This window comes from Cyanistes caeruleus, chromosome 1, assembly GCF_971803275.1.
Source record: "Cyanistes caeruleus chromosome 1, bCyaCae1.hap1.1, whole genome shotgun sequence".
NCBI lineage: Eukaryota > Metazoa > Chordata > Aves > Passeriformes > Paridae > Cyanistes > Cyanistes caeruleus.
This window is the reverse complement of record NC_141701.1, coordinates 6,140,008-6,161,472: the sequence shown is the minus strand read 5'-3', so window position 1 is coordinate 6,161,472 and position 21,465 is coordinate 6,140,008. Positions and strand designations below refer to the sequence as shown.

The window sequence follows — 21,465 nt, the reverse complement described above, 5'->3', positions numbered from 1 at the left end:
TTACAAATTATGTTTTCAGGTTTTAACCCTATTAGTTAAATTAAGTTTCCATAACTATCACTTGATTTCACACACAAAGAAATGCTTTGTCTAAAATTTAGTCAGCATTTACATCAGACATTATTCTCTGTTTTTTCTCCTCTGAGATAATCTCCAATTCATCCTCAGGATGGGCACAGTTGCTTCACTGCTGTTGATGGTTCTTCTCATACTACAACATAAACCACCCTCAGGCATTCTCAGTAGTGAGACCAACAGGGGGAAAAAAAAAAAAAAGAGGCAGAATATTAAACAAAAATAGTATTTCATGAATTCTGATGAGCTGACTCCAGGATTTCCAGAAATAGAGTGGTGACCTTTCCACGGCTCAGCATTTTGTCTCTCATAACAACCAGCAGCAGAGGAAGGTGTTAGTCCTCTGTATGAAGTGCTACATATTACTGCCCTTATAGAAAGAATCTTTTTTGAGACTCCAGTGCTGTGGCTACCATCAGAGAACCTGATTTAGGCATTTAGCAATAAAAAGTGTCAGCAACTGGCCACACTGACTATGGGTCTGGATTATTTAGCTCCCCTGAAGTTCAAGTCAACACCCCCACAAGCCTTTCCCAACTTCCATCCATGGAAGTGTCCAAGGTTGGATAGAGATTGGAGCAGCCTGATCCAGTGGAAGGTGTCCCCTGCCCATAGCAGGGGGCTGGAACTAGATCGTCTTTAATGTTTCTTCTAACCCAAACCATTCTATGATGCTATGATTCCCTGAAATGTGAGACAGCTCCCCTTTATGGGTATCAAGAGCTAAAAACACTGTCTCCCTTTACAACATGCTGCTGCTCCAGTTTCTGTCAGCCTCAATGCATCCCGAGACACTTTTCTGATCCCTGTGGCAGGAAAATTACCATACAAAGCATTTCCCTGGAGATCTTACCCTTGGTCCTGGAAATCCTGGTTGTCCCGGAGGACCGGGAGGTCCAACTTGCCCAGTGTCTCCTGGAGGTCCATGGGGACCCATCAGTCCCGGATGGCCCTTATGACCAGGTATCCCAGGATCACCTGGAGGACCCTTTTCTCCTTGAGGGCCTTTTTCTCCTTTGATGCCAGGCTCACCCTAAGTGAAAAGAAGGACATTACTACCACAGAATAAGAGGCAAACTTCTGATTTTCAAACACAGAGAAATGCTCACAGCTGAACTGGCTAAGTTGCCGAGTACAACATCTGGTGCATTACAAATGATCCACAAATTATTCTGATGGAGAATGATTAAAGAGAGACCTGGGAGACTGGGAAACACTGGCTTCAGTTTTGAATGACCTCTGCCTCCAGGCCCTAACTCAAAATAGCTCTCTTTATTTCAACATAATGAAATAACTTGTAATCTTCTCCAACTTACCCTCTCTCCTCTGGAGCCAATTGCACCCTGTTTCCCTGGTGTGCCCTGCAACAAAATAAAGGTAAATATAAAAGAACCATCCATAATAAGAGTAAATAATGAAACATATGCCTTTGTAATGATTCCTGTGACCCCAGGAAAATTTATTTCCATGACAACCCCACAGTTTCCTGAGAGCTTTCCCTTTTGCTCTCAATTATCAACAATCTTCTTTCTTTATTAAAGAAAAATAACCAAAAAAAAACCCAACAAAAAAACCCAGACAAAAAAACCCAAAACAAAAAGAAAATCAACAACCCACAAAAAAAAAAACAAAACAGAAAGCATGACAAGCATGTTGAGGGGATGATTCTCCCCCTCCACTTCCCTTCAGTTAGACCCCACCTGGTGTGCTGTGTCCAGCTCTGGTGCCAGAATATAAGCAAGGACATGAATTAGTTACAGCAAGTTCAGATGAGGCCACAAAGATGCTCAAAGAGCTGGAGCTCCTCTGCTGTGGATTCAGGCTGAGAGGGCAGGGATTGTTCAGCCTGAAGGAGGGAAGGTTCTGGGGGAACCTTAGAGCCCCTTCCAGTACTAAAAGGGAGTTTTTAAGAAAAATGGGGATGAACTTTTTTGTCAGGGACTGTAGAGATAGAACAAGAGTTAAATGGCTTCACAGTCAGAGAGGGTGATATTTGGTAGAAATTTTTCACTGTGAGGGTGGTGAGGCACTAGAACAAATTGTCCAGAGAAGTTGTGAATTTCCCATTTCTGTAATGGTTCAAAATCAGGTTGAATGAGGTTCCAAGCAACCTGGTCTAGTGGAAGGTGTCTCTGCCCCTGGCAGGGTGGGCATAAATCGATGATATTTAAGATCCCTTCCAACCATTCTATCAAAAAAACCCAATTTGTTGCAACTGTGCTAACACCCTTGATGATTTTTAACCTGTGACACCAATCTTATATTGAAACAATTAGGAATTTAACTTACCTCTTTTCCAGGAGGACCTTTCTCACCTGGCTCTCCCTAAGAGACACAGAAACTGGATTTAGCATTGCACTGGAGGAGCTGGAAGAAAGACTCCACCTAATAACCATAAGTCTTTAGTTGTGTTAACAAGTTTTCTTCTATATGGTAGCAGGTTTGCATGATTTATCCTTATCTTACTGCTATTGGTCATTCCTGGATAGACACATCCTGCTATTTGGAAAGAATTTTTTAGTGAATTTGCATGCCATGTTAAAATAAATAACAGGAAGTAATTTCTAACAAACCAACTGAGGGCAGATGTTTCACTCCAAGTGTGTTCCTGCTTTCAATACATTTTGTTCCTTTTTCTTACCAACAATTCCCAAAGCTTCATACACTTTATATGGCCTTGCTTAAATTAAGGAGCACCAGCATCATACGCCTAAGTGTCTGAGGATGTAAGTTAAGTAAATTTTGCAGGAAGAAGTACCAACTTGTATTACACCAGCTGGAAAAACACATACAGAGGATAAAGGAATTTTAAGCCTGCTCATCTGTCTTTCAGAACTATATTAAATAATCATAATTTGAATAAGCACCCTCATAGAATTATTTATATATATATTTTTTTTCACTTACAATGTGATGAGTACACAATACAGCTTCCATTTTAGTGTTTCAATGAAAAAAGTATCACTGCAGTCCTGAACTGCAGATAAAGCAAAATGAACATTAAACTACTTGTTCCTGAAATTCTGGCCACTTTCCCATCTCATGTACAGAAAAAAATAATCTTTCTAAGTCTGTTTGCAGGCAAAACACATGATCATATCTATAACATGCATTCAGGTGATATTTTCCCCTGGAAACAGAGCATCTTCAGCTGTGTTAGTATCCATGCATGTATCCATGAGAAATGGAACTAATCAGAGATGTGTGATGCAAAGTAGACTGCATTAAACTCACTTGAGTTTTCCTTAAGGCCACTTTAGTTTTAAATGGCCACCATGTTTGCTGCTTAAAATTAATTATCCAGAAAAATATTTCTTTCTCCTCTTTTCATCCAAAAGCTCACTTTCAAATTATAAAATAAAATATTAAAAAATACAGAAAGAAGAAAGAACCATCCCATGAAAGATTCAGCTCTGCTGGAGACACAAAAATCTTTTAAATCTCATTTTTTGTCACAACAAATCTAGAAATTAAAAAAAACCAACAAAACACCAAAAACCCAGCATTCACTTTTCCCATCCTTCCAGTGGAATTCAACATCTTTTACTCACTTCGAAAGGTCTAAAGATACTGGATTCTGAGGTTGTGATATTGTCATGGGTATAGGTTAATTATTTATTATTTTAGATCACTTTGGGAGATACATGAATACTTTAATTGCAATGTACCTCTGTTGCTAGCAACAAAAGAATTTCCCTTTAGAATAGCAAATATCAGAAATACCTGTATTATTACTGGCACTCAGAATTTCCCTATTTAGACCATCTAAGGTTCATGCAGAGGTATAATCTGAGAACTTAAATACCCCATACTTGAATTAAGAAGACTACTGAAGCAGTCTGATTAATGTGTACATTATCAGGGCTGACTGGCAGGTACCAGCTCCATACATGAGATTGTGGTTGCTCATCCATATGAAAAATGCTATTTTTGCAGTCCAGTTTCCTTTGGAAGTAAAATTATATGGCTTCTGGATTTGTCAGATCTCCTGCTTATGCTTTTTTTTTTAATCTAACTGAAGATGACCGTGTCCCATCTTCCTGTCTAACATTTAAAAGCAGGTAAAGAGAGGATCTAATCCATCCCCAGACATACTTACAGGTGGTCCTCGGGGTCCTATAAAGCCAGGGAGTCCTGGGCTGCCCGTTTCTCCTTTATTTCCTTTGGGACCCTTAGGACAGAAATGAAACAGACACTAGCAGCCCTTTCCCCAGCACTTCTTTCCCAGAGCATTCATTTACAGATACTGGAACTGGGAAATTTCCCTTTAGCAGCAGGACTCCCAACACTGACAAGGAAGAACAAAGTATTTTAGAAAAGCAGGTTGCAGGCACCGTGGTTGCATTATTAATAAGCTATGCAGGGTCCCTGGGAGAAGATGAAAAGGAAGGGACAATTATGGCAGGGGGAGGAGGTGTGTTCCATGGTTGTGGTGGTGTCACATGGTTTATAAGGGGTGTTGAGAGTGGAAATGCTGTGATGGGTGATAACAGGGAAACAGTGCAGGTGGTCGTACTGCTCAAATCAAAAAATACAACCAACAGACAGATACAGGGCTTCTCCTTTGCCTTTATTTCCAGGTTCAATTTATAAAATGTCTGTCTTTCACTTATCTCTTGTGATATTCTGTCAAACTGTCCCTTTTCCCTTGCAGATCAGGGCAGTAGAAATGACAGTTCATGATACAGAACTGTTTCAGGCACACTTCTGATGTGGTTTTAACTCTTAGTTTAACCTTTGCTTTCAGAGCTTTGTTCCCTACTTTTTCGGTTCAGAACATAGCCCTTTTTCTTCTTAGAGTAAAACTCATACAAAGTGAGCACCAATGAGCCTGGCAGGCACAAAGCACATGGATTTGGGGTGTGCAACTTGCCCTGGAGACTTCAGGAGCTGGACTGTGTTTCTGTGTGTGGGCTTAAGCATGAGCAAGTGTGACTTGTGATGAGTACTGTCAGCAAATGCCTAAAGAGAAGGCTCCTGGCAGGTTTTACCTTGTGGTTACAAGTCAGCACTGGTGAAGGTGGAAAAAAAAAATCACCCTTATTGTCATGATAACCTTCCTCACATCTCCTTTTTTTCAAAATAGAAATATAAAATATTGGCTTGTCACACCACACAGTGAAGGAAATTAGTGCATTTCAAAATAAACAGATTTATGTACAGCACAAGCAGACACTTCCCATAATAACCTTTATGAAAAGGAGAGGATTCATTTTAATGACAGAGAAAGATAATGATGAGATGACTGTCTGTTCTGCTGACCAGCACTGCCTCATTGTTTCCCCTTCCTCATCCATCTGACTTTATCCTTTTTCAATCTCCTATGTTATTTTTGGACTCTAAATCCTCTGGAGCAAAGGCTGCTGTGGTGCTGTTTGTGCAGGAAGCTGTCTGGTGAGTCTCTGGGTCACATCGTATAGGTACTGTGATAACACTATGATGATTAAAATAATAATCCCAACTTGGCATTCACAAGGCATCCCAAAGCCACAGTGACCTGATAAAGACCCAGAAGGTGAAAAATCAGTGATAGGAATTGGGAATGGGTGGGTGTAATGAAAAGAAGAAAATAAGTTTGAAAGGCAAAAGCAAGGATCCAAGAAGCAATGGCAGAAATCCCAGGAAGGTAAAAAGAGCTTATGTCAAGGACAAAAAGCCTGTGGCACTTATTTTTTGATGCAGAAAGGCTGTCAGACTGCAGCACCCTGTCCTACCTCCCCACACAAAAAGGTGTTATTTGCTTCTCTGAGACATCCCTGCAGATGCTTGATCAGGGCACAAGTCAGTGGTGAGGCTGGGCTGGTTTTATGGCTTTGCAAGAGTCACAAAGAGTGAAGTCCTGCTGCAGCTTTTCACATTCCTCCTGCTCTGCTTTTGTTTCCCTATTAATGCAACAGTCCAGCAAGCTGTACTGTCTCCATGGGCAAAGAGAGGGAAGAGCCCTGCATTGTGATAGATGCTACTGGGCACAAGGGAATATTTTCATGGATTTGCTGAATTCTGGACGACTTTCAGCAGAATAGAGGAAAAAACACAAAAAAACAAGCAAACCACCAGCTCCTCACTGTCCTTCTAACAGCTCTTCATTTCCAAGCTGTTCTTCCCCACAGGATGGCCTCAGGGGAGTTTCATTATGCTTCCTGATCCTGGTTTACTGCCCGCTGTCTGCTCTTCCCCCAATTGCCTGTGAGGATTTTTCTGCTGCCACTATTCCTCAATGGCAGCCTGCCAACTCCCTCAGGCCCTCTCCTTCCTTGTGACAACTCTCTGCTGGCTGCACGCTCTCTGCTTGGCAAAATTAAATCTACTGGTGAAGACGAGGCATGCCAATCTTTTTGCCATGCTAGGCAATCAATCATTTCCATTTACTGTGAAAACTTAACTTTCACTGGGAACAGTGATGACCCAACTAGCATCTCAATTCCAGGAACATAGCCAAGCCCCCTTCAAACTTGTGGCCAGACAGTGATTTTCAGATTACCCTTCTTCAGCCATGGAAACCTCAACACACAAACCAGCTACAGATAATCCACTCCTCCTACATTTTATCAGTCACCTCTCCTGGATGCATGAGTTTCCCTTTGTGGTACTTACTGGGATACCAGCTGGGCCAGGTTCTCCTGCAGATCCAGGCACTCCATTCTTGCCCTGTGTCAAAAGAAAAAAAGTTTAGTGATGTAATGCATGCTAAAACTAGAAATATCCAGCTACACCTACACCAGCAGGGATTTCTTTAGCATTGTTCAATCTCCTCTCCTGACAGACTGTGAAGTATCTTATTTCCAACTGACCTCACAGCTTCTGCATCCCTGATTGCATGGCTGATCTCAGGAAAAAAAAAATCAGTATTTGGACACAAATCCACAGGCCTGAGGAGGACCAAACCACTTCTCCTTCTCCTTTCCTTCACCCTTGTCCTCATCATATGCAGCATCCTTCTGTATGGATGGAGCCACCTCCTCTGGCTGCTCCAAGTCATCCCTGTTCAGACAAGAGTCTTTTTAATCATCTCAGGCTTCCCCTTTTTTGGGGAATGGAGAGAAACACTTGTTCTAACAGTTGGTACTTACCTGACACCAAAATTCAGAACGAGCCAAATGATACTTTGAAGGGACCTGTTTCTCACTGTTCCTTAAGAAAGCAGCTGAGCTAATCATGCACAAAGTTTGGTGAGATGAAGTTCTACACTCCTCTCAATTCAACATGCAGAGTCTTTCCCTTCATTAGAGTTGGCCATAAAGACTAGCCCTTGTACTCTCAATATTCAAAATCATGCCTTACACTCTTTTTTAGATAAAAAATAAGGAAAAGGAAGAACAAGACAAACTGTCACTTTGACCTTCAACATAAAAGTAACTCTTCTGCAAAGAAGAATATGGCCTGGAGTTATGATAACTTCTGTCTCTTCAAATATTTTTACTCACTGCTAGTGTTGTGCAGGGGCACAACACAATAGTGAGTGATGCCAGCAGTACAGGAGTAATGAGATCAATTATCAGGTAGACACAGGAGCTCTCCTTATGTTCTTGCAATCTCATCTAAACTGCCCCAGCTTGGAGGGACCTGCTGCTCCAACTCCTGGCATTGCTGAGTCAGCATTTCCGCCCCCCCTGCCACCCTGATCATGCTGCAGACTCTGTTTCACTACCATGTCTTCCAAGAAGGAAAGGAACTCATTCATTGCAACACACTAAAGATGTGCCTTGGTTCAGCAACAGAGATCTCTATTCAGATTTCATAAGGATTAATTTCTAAGACAGAATTTTAAACCCTATGAAATTAATAAAAGTAATTTCTGAGCCATCCCAAATGAGACTTTTTGAATTGTCAGCTAGATTTCTGTTTCTCCACTGAAGCTGAAATAAAATAGTAAAGGTGAATAGTATCACAAGTGGACCCCACAAAACTCAGCCTGGGTAGCCACAGTGAGTGCCTACCTTTGAAAAGTGAGATCATGTGAGAAGTGAGTAGAATCCCAGAGACAGGACTGAAATATGAGTATTTCTGACTGCAGTCCTGACAGAATCCATTGAACTGTTCTTCCCACTGAACAGTTGCTGCAGTTGAGTCAGCAACCATCAGTCCCTTGCACTATTGTAAGTCTTCATCAATTTCTAGCAATATTGTTATTTGTCTTCCTGAAAGGCAAAGTGTTTTAATCAAACATTCTGAATCTTCCTAAACTCTCTTCTTTCAAGCCAGAGTTCTGGACTGCAGAACATTCCCATCACACACAATGCCCCATCCCTAGAAGTTTTCAAGGCTGGGCTGGATGGGGCTCTGAGCAAGCTGCTTTAGTGGGTGGCATCCCTTTCCATGGCAAGGGGTTAGAACTACATTATCTTTAATGTTCTTTCCAATCCAAACCATTCTATGAACTATGATGTACCTCTAGAAATGGCTTGTCAGGAGAGAAAACTCACCGGCTGCCCTCGGGGTCCTCGAGGGCCCTGTGGTCCTATGGGACCAGGATCACCCTGAGAGGAAGAAAAGTATTCTGGTGAGTGAGAAAGGTCTGACATAGATGCAAAAGAACAAACATTTTAAAATGTTCCTGCTAAATTACACTGTTCACATATTAGGGGAAGCAGTATTAAAGGAGTCTCACTTCCCCCTTTCAGTTATTTAGGAGGAAAACCAAACCTTTGAATTTTAAATACCTACCACTAAATGCAGTCCAATTACAGGCAGAAACAATTTCTATCAGGTTATTATCAGATTATCTTAAAGCTGTATTTCTTAGGGACAGAGATTCTCTGATATTTCTCAAGAATTGACAAGTTTGTTCTCTCTCCCAGGAGGCTTCAGAGCCGCTTCCATCTTCTCTGAGGGGTTCCTTTTGGTCTGCCTTACATTTTGCTTCGTTCACCAGTTTCCAGTGGCACAGCGAGGTGCAAATGAGAAGTCACTTCTCCAGGTCCCATGGCAGTGGCACATCAGCTGCTTGGAACATTGCACTGCAGCTGCTGCAGGATCCCATGTCAACTGTACCCTCCCAGGACTTTGTTATATCACTGCATGTGACACTAATCATGCCAGAGGAACTGTTTCTACCATCTTTCTTTCCTCTGAGCAGCAGCAACTTATTCCATAGGTATTTCACAGACCTCAGTGGAGCAACACACTCAGTCAGGTGCAGCTGTGGCACAGGAAGCGTGACAGAGCCTGGCCTGGTGGGACCTGCAGAGTGAAGCATTGCTCAGAGATGGGTGCCAGAAGACAGGTCCATGGCTACCAAGCACAGCCTGGGTTTCACACAATGCTGCTTTCTCTGCTTATCCAAAGATGTAGCTGGCATTTTAGTGCCAGCAGTGACAAAGGCCCTCTAATTCTTTGTTTCCCCTAATGATCTTTGCACAAATCATTCCCTGCAGTAATTCACCCTTTACTGAAGTTTCTGCAGCTGTTTCAGGTCAGGGTCACTGTGAATTAAATTTTTCATTTGTCAGGGAGAAGGAGATTCATTTCTGCTCAAAATAGTGCACTTACATCTTTCCCTGGTGGCCCCTCACGACCAGCAGGACCCGTCACACCTGGCTCCCCCTGCAATTCAGCAAAAAGGGAAGAGAGATCAGCTCAAGGTCAAATTCAGACCAGTATCACCACTATAAGTGGTATGGGGTCTCTGCAGTGTGTGACTGAGCTCAGTAAAAACTTTTTTAAAGCCAGCAAGAGCCTCGTTCGTCTTATATGACATGCAGCTTATAAAAATAACTCAGAGACGTCTCCTGTAAGTGATGCACAAGGCAATGCTCTGCTTTCCAGCAAATTATTTGCTGCTGCTACTGCAGGCACTGAAAGAAACCAACACATTCATGATACAGAAGCTATCATAATGAGGAAGAGATGAGGATCTCCAGCACTGGATTTTTCACACAAGCTTCTGCAAGCAGAGAAATTTATTTCCCTGTAAAAAAGGCAGAATTAGGTGGAAGAACATCCAGTTTTGTATTCTCCCTTTTACACCAAGGAGCTCCAAACAGAGTGGAGAACAATTTTCATGCAGACTTGAGGTTTGAGTTTTATGACCCCACAGACAACTAAGTCAAAGGGACATTTCTATTCACTTTTCTGTAAGTTTTACACATGGACTTTTTTGCACTTCGTCAGCATTTGTGGAGGAGAGTTAGTACTTGTTCAACAAGTACAGTAGAGTTCCACCCTTTGCCAGCATTTTAGCAGGAGGATGTGGTATGGAGGCATCCTTGAGACTTCTTCACAAAGGACTATCTCAAAGGGAGCATCAAAGCATTAAGTTCTACCAGCTGCCTTACCTTCCCCAGAATTAGAAGTTCAGAAGAGGGAATGAAGACAGCTGATGTCATTTTTGTGCCATAGATGTGGCCCATGGAATCATAGTTGAAAAGCCACATGAAACACAGTCATCATTTTTACCTTCTGCCTCAGAAAGGGCAACTTCATTTCCCACAATCCTTATCCAAAGGATTGTGCATGTGGTACCTGTTACTTACCCGGGGACCTGGGGGACCTGTATCTCCTCTCTGTCCTTTGAAGCCCTACACAAGGGAATGAAATCAATCATTATCCATCACCCTGATGCAGGAAACACTAAGAAAACTGTGGGTTGAATGTTTATTTAATAACCTTTCCAGTTTTGCCTAAAGTTACTAGGGATTGGTCAGCATGGAGCAACTGTATCCTAGGGAGTAATCAGGCAGGGCCACATCACAGGAAGAACTTTCCATAGTTCCTTAAGCTGTAAAACCAATGCTGTGGTCTGTGTATCCCTGGTGTGACCAGCCAATATATTATTTAACCCTAAATTTTGCTGTCCCCACTCTTTCAGAGGACAGAGAACACAAGGACTATATAGCTGTGACATCTGGTGGAGAGATGTCAGGAGGTTACAGGCTTTCATTTCTAGGGAAGGGATTTACTCTTCTCCATGTGTGAAGGATTCAATAATGTCTGTGTTCTATTTTTGTTGCTTATTCATGTATTTTGTTTAGCCACAATGCCACAGCTGGTTATAAGTTAGCATCAGTAAAGAACCTCATTTGCCCAAGAAATGCTCCCTGACTATAGTACAGGGGGTTGAGTGAGTGGAACCCTTCAGAGCAGCACCCACCGGCAATCCTCTGGCACCCTCCCGGCCTGGGAGCCCTTGTTCTCCAGGCTTGCCCTGTGGGAAACAATAATGCTCATGTTAGAGAGAGCCCCAGGTCCATCTCGCTGCTGTTGAAAACTTCCCACTCCTCTCCCTTAGCCACAACACCACTGAGAACTGGGATCTCCAGGGTTTGTCCAGCAAGGTCTGAGTCTGCAAGGAGAACAGCAGTGACAGACATTCCCAAACACACCTCGACCTGCACTGTCACCTGCACTCTGAGGTCCTGGGGCATTTTACAGCTCTGGACTGGTGCATGTTTGCAGTGTTGTAGTGCCAGAGGGGTGATGCACAGAGCTGCACCACTACCTAATCAGCAACACAAAATCAGCATCTGCACATAGAAATGGGGTGGTTTGGTGCAAACACAAACTATCTGCAGCTGCTGTGACAAGCACTCCTCTACTTAACAGTTGTCCTAATGCCTGGGAACTTGGCTGTTCCCAGAACCACTAAGTCCCATTTGACAAGTCACAGAAAGAGGCTGGTAATGCCTGATATTTGAAGCACATTCTTCATGTAACACATGAAACACCGAGTTTCAAGAAATAACATTCACTGCCAAATTTACTGACGTTGCCTTTTAGCTGACAACTTTGTGGCTCAGCTTTTTTCCCTCAGCAAATGCAAGTATAGACTAAATAGAGAAAACCAAATATAAACCCTCTAATTCTGGGCAACAGAACTATCTCAGATCAATCCAGAAAAAAAGCTTTAAAGACTCCTCCTCCTCTAAACTTTTTTATGCCCCATAAACTTCTATCAAAAGGATGGATCACTAGGTTTAATGTTACAAGACAACCTTCTTTCTCTGCAGTGTTTAAGACAGCTGTAAAAGTGGAGTCACTAAGTTTTAGTGTATTTATGGTAGTTGTAAAAGTAGAAGAACCCAGTTTCTTTTCAAGATTGCTCATGTGTCATGCCTATAAATCGCTCAAGACAATACAGTCATTCTGGTGTTAAGAACAGATGTGCAAACAGGCTCCTTGTTCCCCCTAAGGAGTCCATAGATAGGCAGCTTTAAAAACAACAACTGGATGTAGCTTCTGATTGCCTGAGCAAAACAATTATAAATTACATTACCGGCTCCCCCAGAGATCCTGGTTTGCCATCTTTGCCATCATTCCCAGCAATGCCCTGTTAAATGAAATGCAAAAAAAAAAAGGAATCAATAAGGAAGATTGGTGGGAGTTTTGTCAGTGTGAAAACTCTGCTCATCATGACATGTTTATGTTTGCCTAAATCTCCAAAACCTTCCCTACTTCTATAGCTCAGTCATAAACCTCTCCCTGCCACACCCCTCTAACAGCATAACCTCTTTCCTTTTCCAATATGGCACTACTTCCCTTTCCAGCAAGGCAAGTACTCCAACAATCTTAAATCAGGATTTTAAATCCAGCTGTAATAAATAATCCTTATAATGCCATTATCTTAATTCAGGCAGGCTACTTTACAGTTGAATTATCTTTGGTTCTATATTTATGACAGATTAAAAAAAAATCACAAAATCTTGTACTGTTACATTTTCCAGAAGAGAGGAGTCTATACCCTAGGTGCACTTGAACGTGAGTCAGTGCAGAGGAATCATTTTGACTGTGAATTCAGATAAATTCAATGTCCCAGCCTCTGAATCCTTGAATCCCTTACACTGGAGTTATAAGTTGATCTTTGTGCTCTGTATAAGAGTATTTCTTCCAATGAGAAGACTCACAAGGAACAGTCCTGATTCACATTGTTATTAACACTTTGCTTTAAAGTGTTCAAATACAGCATCCACACTGTCCTGGAACAAGGACATTGCATCAGCATGATAGAACTGCTGCAGCCCATGCATGGCTCTCAAAGCACCTCAGAAGTGTCACCTCTTTGTTTTACATACCTATGTGTGCATGTGCATGAATAATTTAATGTACTGAACTAGAAGGAGCTTAGTCACACTCACTGGAAGTCCGGGCAGCCCTGGTGGGCCCTGTGGACCTGGGGGACCATCTTTGCCCTGGAAAGAAAGAAAGAACACTGAGGGTCAGGCAACCTCCTCAGAGGCTTCTATCAGATGAAGATTTGTTGCATCTAGAGTCTGCCATGGGACAACTGGGAGAAGGTGGTCTTGTAGCCCATGTCACACAGTCTATGAGGTTTCCTTGAACTCCTTCTAGTTTGGAATGGATGGCTCTCTTTTCACATTAAAAAAGAAATCAGTATTATGTATGAGTTCTTAAAAATAAAGAAAACACTGAAATCACGGGTAATTTTTTTCCAGAAGGTTAATTATATTTAATATTTCATCCTTAACCTTCTGGATGAGGTGTCCTGCCAGGAAGCAGATGTATATTGTATATCTTTTAAATGAGTAGTTACAAGAAGTACCTTGCTGACCATTCCTAAAAATCCCCTTAACCCACAGGACTGGACAATTACCATACCAAGTCTTTCACAATGCCACAACCTTATCATCCATTTGAAATGGAATTTCAGTCAGCCTGATCATCTTGTCTCTGGCCTCTCTGAGAATGCTCACTGATTTCATAATCAGCCATCAGAAGGACCAGCACTGTTAACTTATGATGAAGTTCAGGTTGTGAAATGGCTTTGCAGAAGACACCTTGTCCCTTAGGAAACCTTGCTCTAGAAATTCATCATGGAATTACACAGTTTTAAACTCTTCCAACTCAATAGGGGATATTCTTCAGGGAAGGTTCATGTCCAACTTTTCAAACTGAAGCTATCATCACTGAGATTACCTGTGTCTCCCAAGGTTTTCTGATGCATTACCCCAAAGCAGCATCTGAAAACCCTTCTAATCAAACAGCAGTGCCAAAATTCTTCAAGGGCTTCTAGGAGGTTATACATGTACTGGCATTTTTGGTGGTGCCAGGAAAGAGTGCCAGGCTCCACATCTCAGCATGGATGTGCTGTGATGTCCTTCAACAGGTTGCTGGTTATATTTTGATAATCCCCACACAGGGTTCAGATATTAGCCTTAGGTCATGAAGCATCCTAACAGATTTAGAAGTCCTGTTCTGGAGGCTAAGAGATGTTATTAGCAAGGACAGACAGACAAGAGGTACAAAACCTTCCAGAGAGGTCCCATGGGCTGGACTGTCCTCTGGCTAACTTGGAATTTCATTTGGTGAATAAAAAAATGCTAGAACAGTAATCTGTGGCTATTTGTGGAGGTTCTACTTGCAGGCTGAATATTTTGGGGAGCTTTCAAAGGACCTTACATGGATGCCAGCTCAGCTTTGCTTCACAGATCTAAACCTAGGTGAAGGCAGTGGTTGAGCACAGAGCTTAGAGCTTACCACGTCTCCCGGGTTTCCTGCTGGTCCTATTGGTCCTGGTGCCCCATCTGACCCCTAAAAAAAAATAAAGCAGAAACAATGTGAATGATTAATGCATTTTATATGTTTGTCAACACATTCCCTAATATAGCTGGCAACTCTGGAGCTTTCTTTAATCACTCAGCTCAACATTCATTCAATTTCTTCATTCATCAATGAAAAGCAGTGACAACCTCTGCACTCAATCAGCCTCCAAAGCCAGAAATAATCAGATATTCGAGTTTGGTCTTGGCTCTTCCTTCTGAAAACAGGGGACAAATAGGAAAAAGCCAATCATGACAAAAATAACTCTGAAGAACAGCAATTATGGGAGAACAGAAATTATGTAGCACACTCTGTGGCAGGCAAACTCCTGGAGCCATGAGTCAATGCGGACGGAGGGAAAAGTCAGCAAAAGCTGAAGAACAAAATTATCCAGGGGACATCATATTTTGCTCTGTTTTGACAGGCTCAGTTTTACTCTGCACTTTTCCTTTGGCTGTGAGTCTGTTCAGGAGGTCTCATAGGACAATTTTAAATGTTTTAATCCCACTGGTACAGCTCTGTAGTTGTAGCAGTACTAGGTTAATAGAGACACAGCAAATGTGCCTGTTATTAACTTCTAAAATAATGTTCATGGGAGCTCAAATGACCCACAAAGCAAATCCATGTGTTGTCCCTGCAGCAAAGTATCCTTTAGGTAGTGCTACCATCTGAATATGGAATTTTAATCTAACCCCCTTTTCTGGTATGTCCTGTGATTTAGTCAGTGCAGTGTGAATTCAGGCTGTGCTGATCCCCAGAACAGATGAGGGTGGCACACCCTCAGCACAGCAGAGCCAAACTGCACTGTAAGCAGCAGTATGAGCAGTGATGACTCTGGGCAATGAAAGGTGGTTTGGAAAGAAAAGTCCCTGACTCAGAAAAAAATTCCCAAACTCAAAGGGAGTAAAACAGAGATATCACCAGCAGGAGAGCCAAGTGATTTCAGCCCTGATTCTTCACTATCACCCCTTTTTAAATACAAAGAAGCATAATTTTATTCATGGAGGGAGCATAACTAAGAATGAGAAGGACTGTGATGGAGACAGATATGTATAATGCCTTTTAAATCAAAAGTAACTCACACTACATGAAAATTGGAGAAAATTCAGTCTCATAGCACTGTGTAAAATTGAGAACTAAAAGGCTCTTAGATCTGCTAGTTCTAGACTAACAACTTATTCCACATACAGGAAAGCAGCTATACATGTACTAAATAGTCCCTGTGGAAGAGTTTTCATCATCATCTTTGTGTTGTATAAAGAGAGCAAGTAAAGCTTAGCAACAATTTATAGAATGAGTTGAAGCAATCAGTGGAAAGTGGCCAATGTATTAAATAGCAATTACCATGAGTAGGCAACTCCATCACACTCAGGGGATCATTAGGAACCCACTGAAAATGCAAACTCAGTGCACAGACAGATGGGAATGGTCCTTTCCACCACATGGAGCTTGCAATACCCTTTATCAGCAAGAAACTACAAGGACCATCTTTGTAACAGAGGAACTTACAGGTGGACCAGGGTTTCCAGGAGCCCCTGAGAAACCAGGCATCCCAGGGTGGCCCTGCAGAATGAAAACAGAGACTTTTTTTATGCATTAGTCACATACTTGTATAAAAGCTAAGTGATTATTGTGAGGTAACACTAAAATGAGTCAATTCACAGAGAGCTGGTTGTAAGGGAATAAAGATCTATGGCTTTTTAAAGTGAAACCTTGGTTTTCAAAGCAAAATTCAGAAATAACATAGTTAATTTTCAGGTGTAATTCTTCCCACACCTACTTTAGTCTATGCTAATGGAAGATGAGAGCAGATATTGTGGAATTACACAAGACAGGAGGTCAGTTGGGAAATCAAGCCTGTTTAAAATATCCTAAAAATGTCATTGAAGAGGTGCTGATTTGCACCCTAAACCAGTGATTCAGCCCTTGGCAAAATTAACTATGAAAGTTTACTCTAATTTAAACCATTCTCATCTTTCCTGTGGCATCTCAGTCCCTCCTTAAAAGAGGTCCTCCTTACATTCATCATCTAAGACAAACAGACATGCTGGCTTTTTCAACCCAAAGACACCTGAACTGGAAATCATCTGGGGATTATCCAAGGAAATGAGTAAAGGTTAGGTAATGTAGAAAATTTAAGGCATTCAGTCCAGAGGTGAGAAAACAGATGGTACTGTCAGGTTTTTATTGGAGATGAAGATGGAAGTCTGTGGAGGATTGCTATGGCTCCACTCTTTGGCAGAGCCCATTTGTGGTTTGTCAGTGATGAAGAGCTCCCATCTTCCTGCTCTGCCTCTGAGAAGGCTGCTCTTGTACAGGCATCGTAGGAGTTACTGATGAAAGAACAATCACAGTGACAGCACTGCTGGAAAGCACACTCTGTTTTTACCTGTTCACCTTTTTCTCCTACTTCCCCAGTCATACCACGGTCTCCTTTAGCACCCTGGTAATAAAAAAAGAGCCATTGAAAGTCAATGAGATTCAGTGTTGTGACAGTTTTTTGACCTCTCTCATAAAGCACTTGGACATACAAGAATAAAACTCAAGAGTCAGGACTGAGCCCTCCTCTTAAATTCTTCTCTAGACTTCCACAACCAGTACTGGAGCCAGAAATATATGTGGAAAGTGGCCTTTGAGCAGACCCAGCATAGCTGGTTTTAATGTTTTGTTGTCCTAGGGATAAAGAGCAATTACACATCCGTAAAGACTAGGTGGGTTGTTAGCACTTCACTAAATCACATCTTCATAAAGAATTGCCTGGCCCAACAAAGGCACCCACACCCTTCAGGGACAACAGCAATAAAATCAGCATTTCTAATGTGCAGCCAGAAAATTAATACTGAGGATGTGCTCTCCTGCTTTCTCTCTCTTTCTGTTCCAGAGACACAGGACAGAGACAGCTAACTCAAATGTGTGCATTATCAGTGCTCACAGCGAGACAAGACACTGAGGATCACTGAGGTAATGGTGAACGAGGTGTCAACAATGCACAGAGCAATAATGAATTGCTGGCCATGGAAATAATGCACTGCTTTACTACATGACAGCTAGGAGACAAGGGGGAGAAAAACAGTTGCTATTTATTAATAAAAGAGTTTTAATTTGTATGACCAGAAGGAATGAAGCTGTTCATGAGTAAAGATCTACAATTCTACTGCTCTTCTTTCAGAGCAGGACCTAATAGCTTGGATAGTGCTGGTAAGGACAATCCATCACAGAGTCAAAAGTGCAGAGCAATTTGGGTCTTCCACTGCAAGGATCCTCCTAAGATATGTATAAAAGAGTCACAAAGACAGTCTTAGTGTTTGCTCCTTCCCAGTGGTCTCACAATACTTTTTATTTTTTCATTTGAGAACTCTTTTTATTGAATTCAAGTTAGACTACTTATCAGTTACTTGATTTGACTATATGCACATATTCAGTTGGAAATTTATCTTGTTATTTCACCTATCTATCCATTCTTGCTGCCAAAATGTCTGCTTTCTCATGACATGTAAGAACCAGCAGATGTGGTATGTCTCAGATTGCTTGGCATTTCTGCCAGTTATTGCCTTATGGGTTACTAATTCTCTTGTAAATTTTATCCTGGAGTATACTTTCATTTTGATCAACTCTGTATTTACTTTTGAGATTGTGCTGCTGTCCCCATCACACTTTTAATTGCAAGATATGAAATTAATTAATGAAACTCTTATTAGCTTGTACTGTGCTCTAACAAGTGTAAATACAAAGATGTTAAAATAGCAGGAGCTATTTTAGACAGTAAGTCAGTAGTGAATGGGTGTCTGGAGGAAACTGTGGCCAATCATTAAATCTCTTTATCTTTCCCTCCATTGATTTGTTTTGATTTATTTCACATTAGGCAGTTGTAAAGGTTTTACTTGTGGCCAGGCACTGGCATCATGAGCAGACTGGTGACAGCTTTCTTTATGGGAAATGCTTGAAATGTGACATTATTGGAAAACTTCAAACAAGGGAAGTTTTATGTTGCCTTATGTCCTAAACCATGAAGCAGGAACATATAGCTAAAACCACTAGTTTTTCCTGTAACATGTTTCTGGAAATATTTGGGGTTTTTGGGTAAGACCACCAGAACAGATGGTGTGTTTGGAGCCCAGCAGCCCACTGCAGCCTTAATTTAAGGGGTTCCAGCACATAAGATTCAAAAAGGAGAGGAACAGGCACGGTGGCTGCTGCTGAGGCTTTAATTTCTTTCTCACCTAATTTGAGTTGAAACTAGATTTTCAACAATATCCAACAATGCAATGAAATTCAACATCAAGAATCAGGCCCTTTAGATGTCTGTGTGTGAGCAAAGGGATGGTAGAAGACACTATTAAAGAGAGACAATCTCTCATGCCATGGGCAAGGACACCTTCCACTGAACCAAGTTGTTCAAAACACCATCCAACTTAGCCTTTAACATTTCCAGAGATGGGACATTCAAAACTCCTTTGGGTAACCTGTTCCCAAAATAATTAGGGTGACTAATTAGTCACAAGCAAGTTTACATTAGACAGCTGAAGAAAACCAACCAACCTTTGGGCCATCGAGCCCAGGTGGGCCTGGAGGACCCCTGGGACCAGCAATCCCCTGCAATGCACAAGAGGTAGAGGTAAACACTAGTTTAGTTCATGGACTCCACAGGTCTCTAAAAAAAAGATTAGCAGGTTGTTGATAAAAAATAATAATAATAAAAAAAACAACTTATAAGAAACCACCAACCATATTAATAGAAAAACAAGGTCACAGCAGATCCCAGGCATGGTCACTCCCTCAGCTCTCTTACCATTTTCCCATCCTGGCCATCTCTACCTGGTGGTCCTCGGAGACCTTTATCCCCTTTGAAACCTGGGATGCCTGGCAGTCCTGGTGGGCCAGGAGGGCACTCACTGCACACATCCTGGGAGAGAACATGGAAAAACACATCAGCAATAGGCTGCAGGCACTTAGCAGACCCTATGGACACTGACCATGAATGCAGCACTGTGGTGCTGGTATAATTCCTAAACCTTTTCTGTTCTATCTCAGGACTGGGGTGAATTTGCCTTAGCATGAAGCAGAGTGAGGGTCAGCAGCTGAGCTCACATGTGCTCCCATGGGAGCTTTCAGTTCTGCATCATAATTGGTCATCCAGGATCAGGAAAGCAAGGAAAAGCTCTTCCTAATGGGGAGGTCAGGGAGACTAGCAAGAATATCAAGAAAAACATTGGTTTGAATCTACAAGACCACAAGAAGCCTGTGTCTTCTGCTCCAGGCTGAAAGATCTGTGTTACAGCTTAGAGGGTGGGTTTCTAGGGAAAAATCAGGTGCAACACAATGTCAGAAAGGGTTCTGCAAGGGAAATTATTCAGCTTGGCTAAGGACAACTCATCCAATGAAGTTTGTGAAGACCAAGTGAATGCCACAGTGTCCTGGCCAAATTTTATCAGGGAGAATCACTACCTTCCTTCTTCCAAACCTCTTTGAAGCATCGTCTTAGTAGTCTTTACATTCCAACTATCCTGAGGAAATTTAATCCATCTATGACATTTCCATTTCAAAGGCAGACTCCCTTCAGTGGAAGGGGAGGGAATCCTGCCTACAAGAACGTAATATAAAACAGATCATCAGGTTGAGAGTCAGGAGCCCCTGCTACAACACCCAGCTGTCAATGATCTGTTGCAAAACTGTGGGGTAAATTGTCTTTCTGAGTCTCACTGCCTACATCCACATTTATCTACTTAGAATGTAAGTGCTGGAGAAACACCCAGAACAGCAGAGCTCTAATTTCATCTGGGATTTCAAGGTGCTGCTTTTTGTACCAAGAAGCCAAGGAGTGAAAAAATACCAAGCATAAAAAATGCACAAATGTGTTTGACCATAATATAAGCAAAGGAAGAAAATGAAAGAACATCAAAGTGACATCCTGTACCAAAGAATGAGTCTCTTGCTCTTTTCCAGATCAAAAATCCCAAACAATATTTTATATTGAAACCTCCAAAACAATATTTGGATCCAGAAAACAAAGACAGCTCTTCACTAAAAAGTAATTTCACAGCAGCAATCTTAAAAGGGTCCTTTGGTTAACATGGTTGGTAAAAGAAGGTAATCTTTTAGTTTATTTTAATCAATAAGAAAAGATTTCTTGCCAGGTTTAAGACAGCTTAAAAACTCACAACTCAGCCCACGTAAATCTATAAAGATTTTTCAGTCAACACCTATCAAAGACTGACTAATTTTTCAGAGAATTCTCTACATGGAGAGTAAAGGCAGACAGATTATCACTTTTGAAACACAGGTACTTCTGAGGTTAATTACCTGCATCCTTTTAAATTCACAATGCAAACTAAATTTGTACCCACAGTTACCCAAAATGACTCCAATCACTGTTGAAGGTGTATGTGAAAAAATCCAGAATTTTATTAAAATTGTTTCCACTTTCTGGTTTAGATAATGCAACTTGATAGTGTTTATTTCTGCTTGGGAATGCATGCCTCAGAAAGAGCTGAGAAAGTCTCAGAGTTGTTATAAAGAACTTTGTAGGTCATTTCACTGCTGGGGAAGGGATTTTGATCTCCACTGTCAGGTCGTGTCCCAATACCACTGCAAGTAGGAGACCTGCAAGTCTTGAGCTTTGAAAGAGTGTTTAAAGACAGCTTTTGCACTTGTAGTTCAGACACTTTCCCATCACAGAGCATTAGTCAGGTCTGAATCAAACTGAGATAAACTCCCACCTTCATTAAAGGCTGATTACCTTCACTAGGAGATTTATGTCCTCTGGAGTCAGCAAGGGTGGGGAACCCTGTGGAATGAGAAATTCATTATTTCAGGCAATTGTAAGAAGCATCAAGACATGAGAATTTTTTCCTGAACATGATCATGGATTCTCACTGGTTTCCCTTGTCCTGTCTAGAC

The 21,465-nt window shown here is 41.6% G+C and overlaps 1 protein-coding gene across 1 annotated transcript in view; it reads right to left on the bottom strand.

Moving 5' to 3' along the window:
• Positions 1-21,465, bottom strand: part of COL22A1 (collagen type XXII alpha 1 chain) — a 251,184-nt gene that overhangs the window by 17,063 nt on the left and 212,656 nt on the right. Inside the window, exons 45-61 of the mRNA XM_086877981.1 lie at positions 21,305-21,352; positions 19,358-19,471; positions 19,108-19,161; positions 16,958-17,011; positions 16,078-16,131; positions 14,506-14,559; positions 13,146-13,199; positions 12,287-12,340; positions 11,165-11,218; positions 10,548-10,592; positions 9,565-9,618; positions 8,499-8,552; positions 6,670-6,723; positions 4,175-4,246; positions 2,365-2,400; positions 1,392-1,436; positions 929-1,108 (exon numbers count right to left, since the gene is read on the bottom strand). Coding sequence (XP_086734107.1) covers positions 929-1,108; positions 1,392-1,436; positions 2,365-2,400; positions 4,175-4,246; positions 6,670-6,723; positions 8,499-8,552; positions 9,565-9,618; positions 10,548-10,592; positions 11,165-11,218; positions 12,287-12,340; positions 13,146-13,199; positions 14,506-14,559; positions 16,078-16,131; positions 16,958-17,011; positions 19,108-19,161; positions 19,358-19,471; positions 21,305-21,352 — 1,080 coding nt within the window. The remainder of the gene's footprint in view (positions 1-928; positions 1,109-1,391; positions 1,437-2,364; positions 2,401-4,174; positions 4,247-6,669; positions 6,724-8,498; positions 8,553-9,564; positions 9,619-10,547; positions 10,593-11,164; positions 11,219-12,286; positions 12,341-13,145; positions 13,200-14,505; positions 14,560-16,077; positions 16,132-16,957; positions 17,012-19,107; positions 19,162-19,357; positions 19,472-21,304; positions 21,353-21,465) is intronic.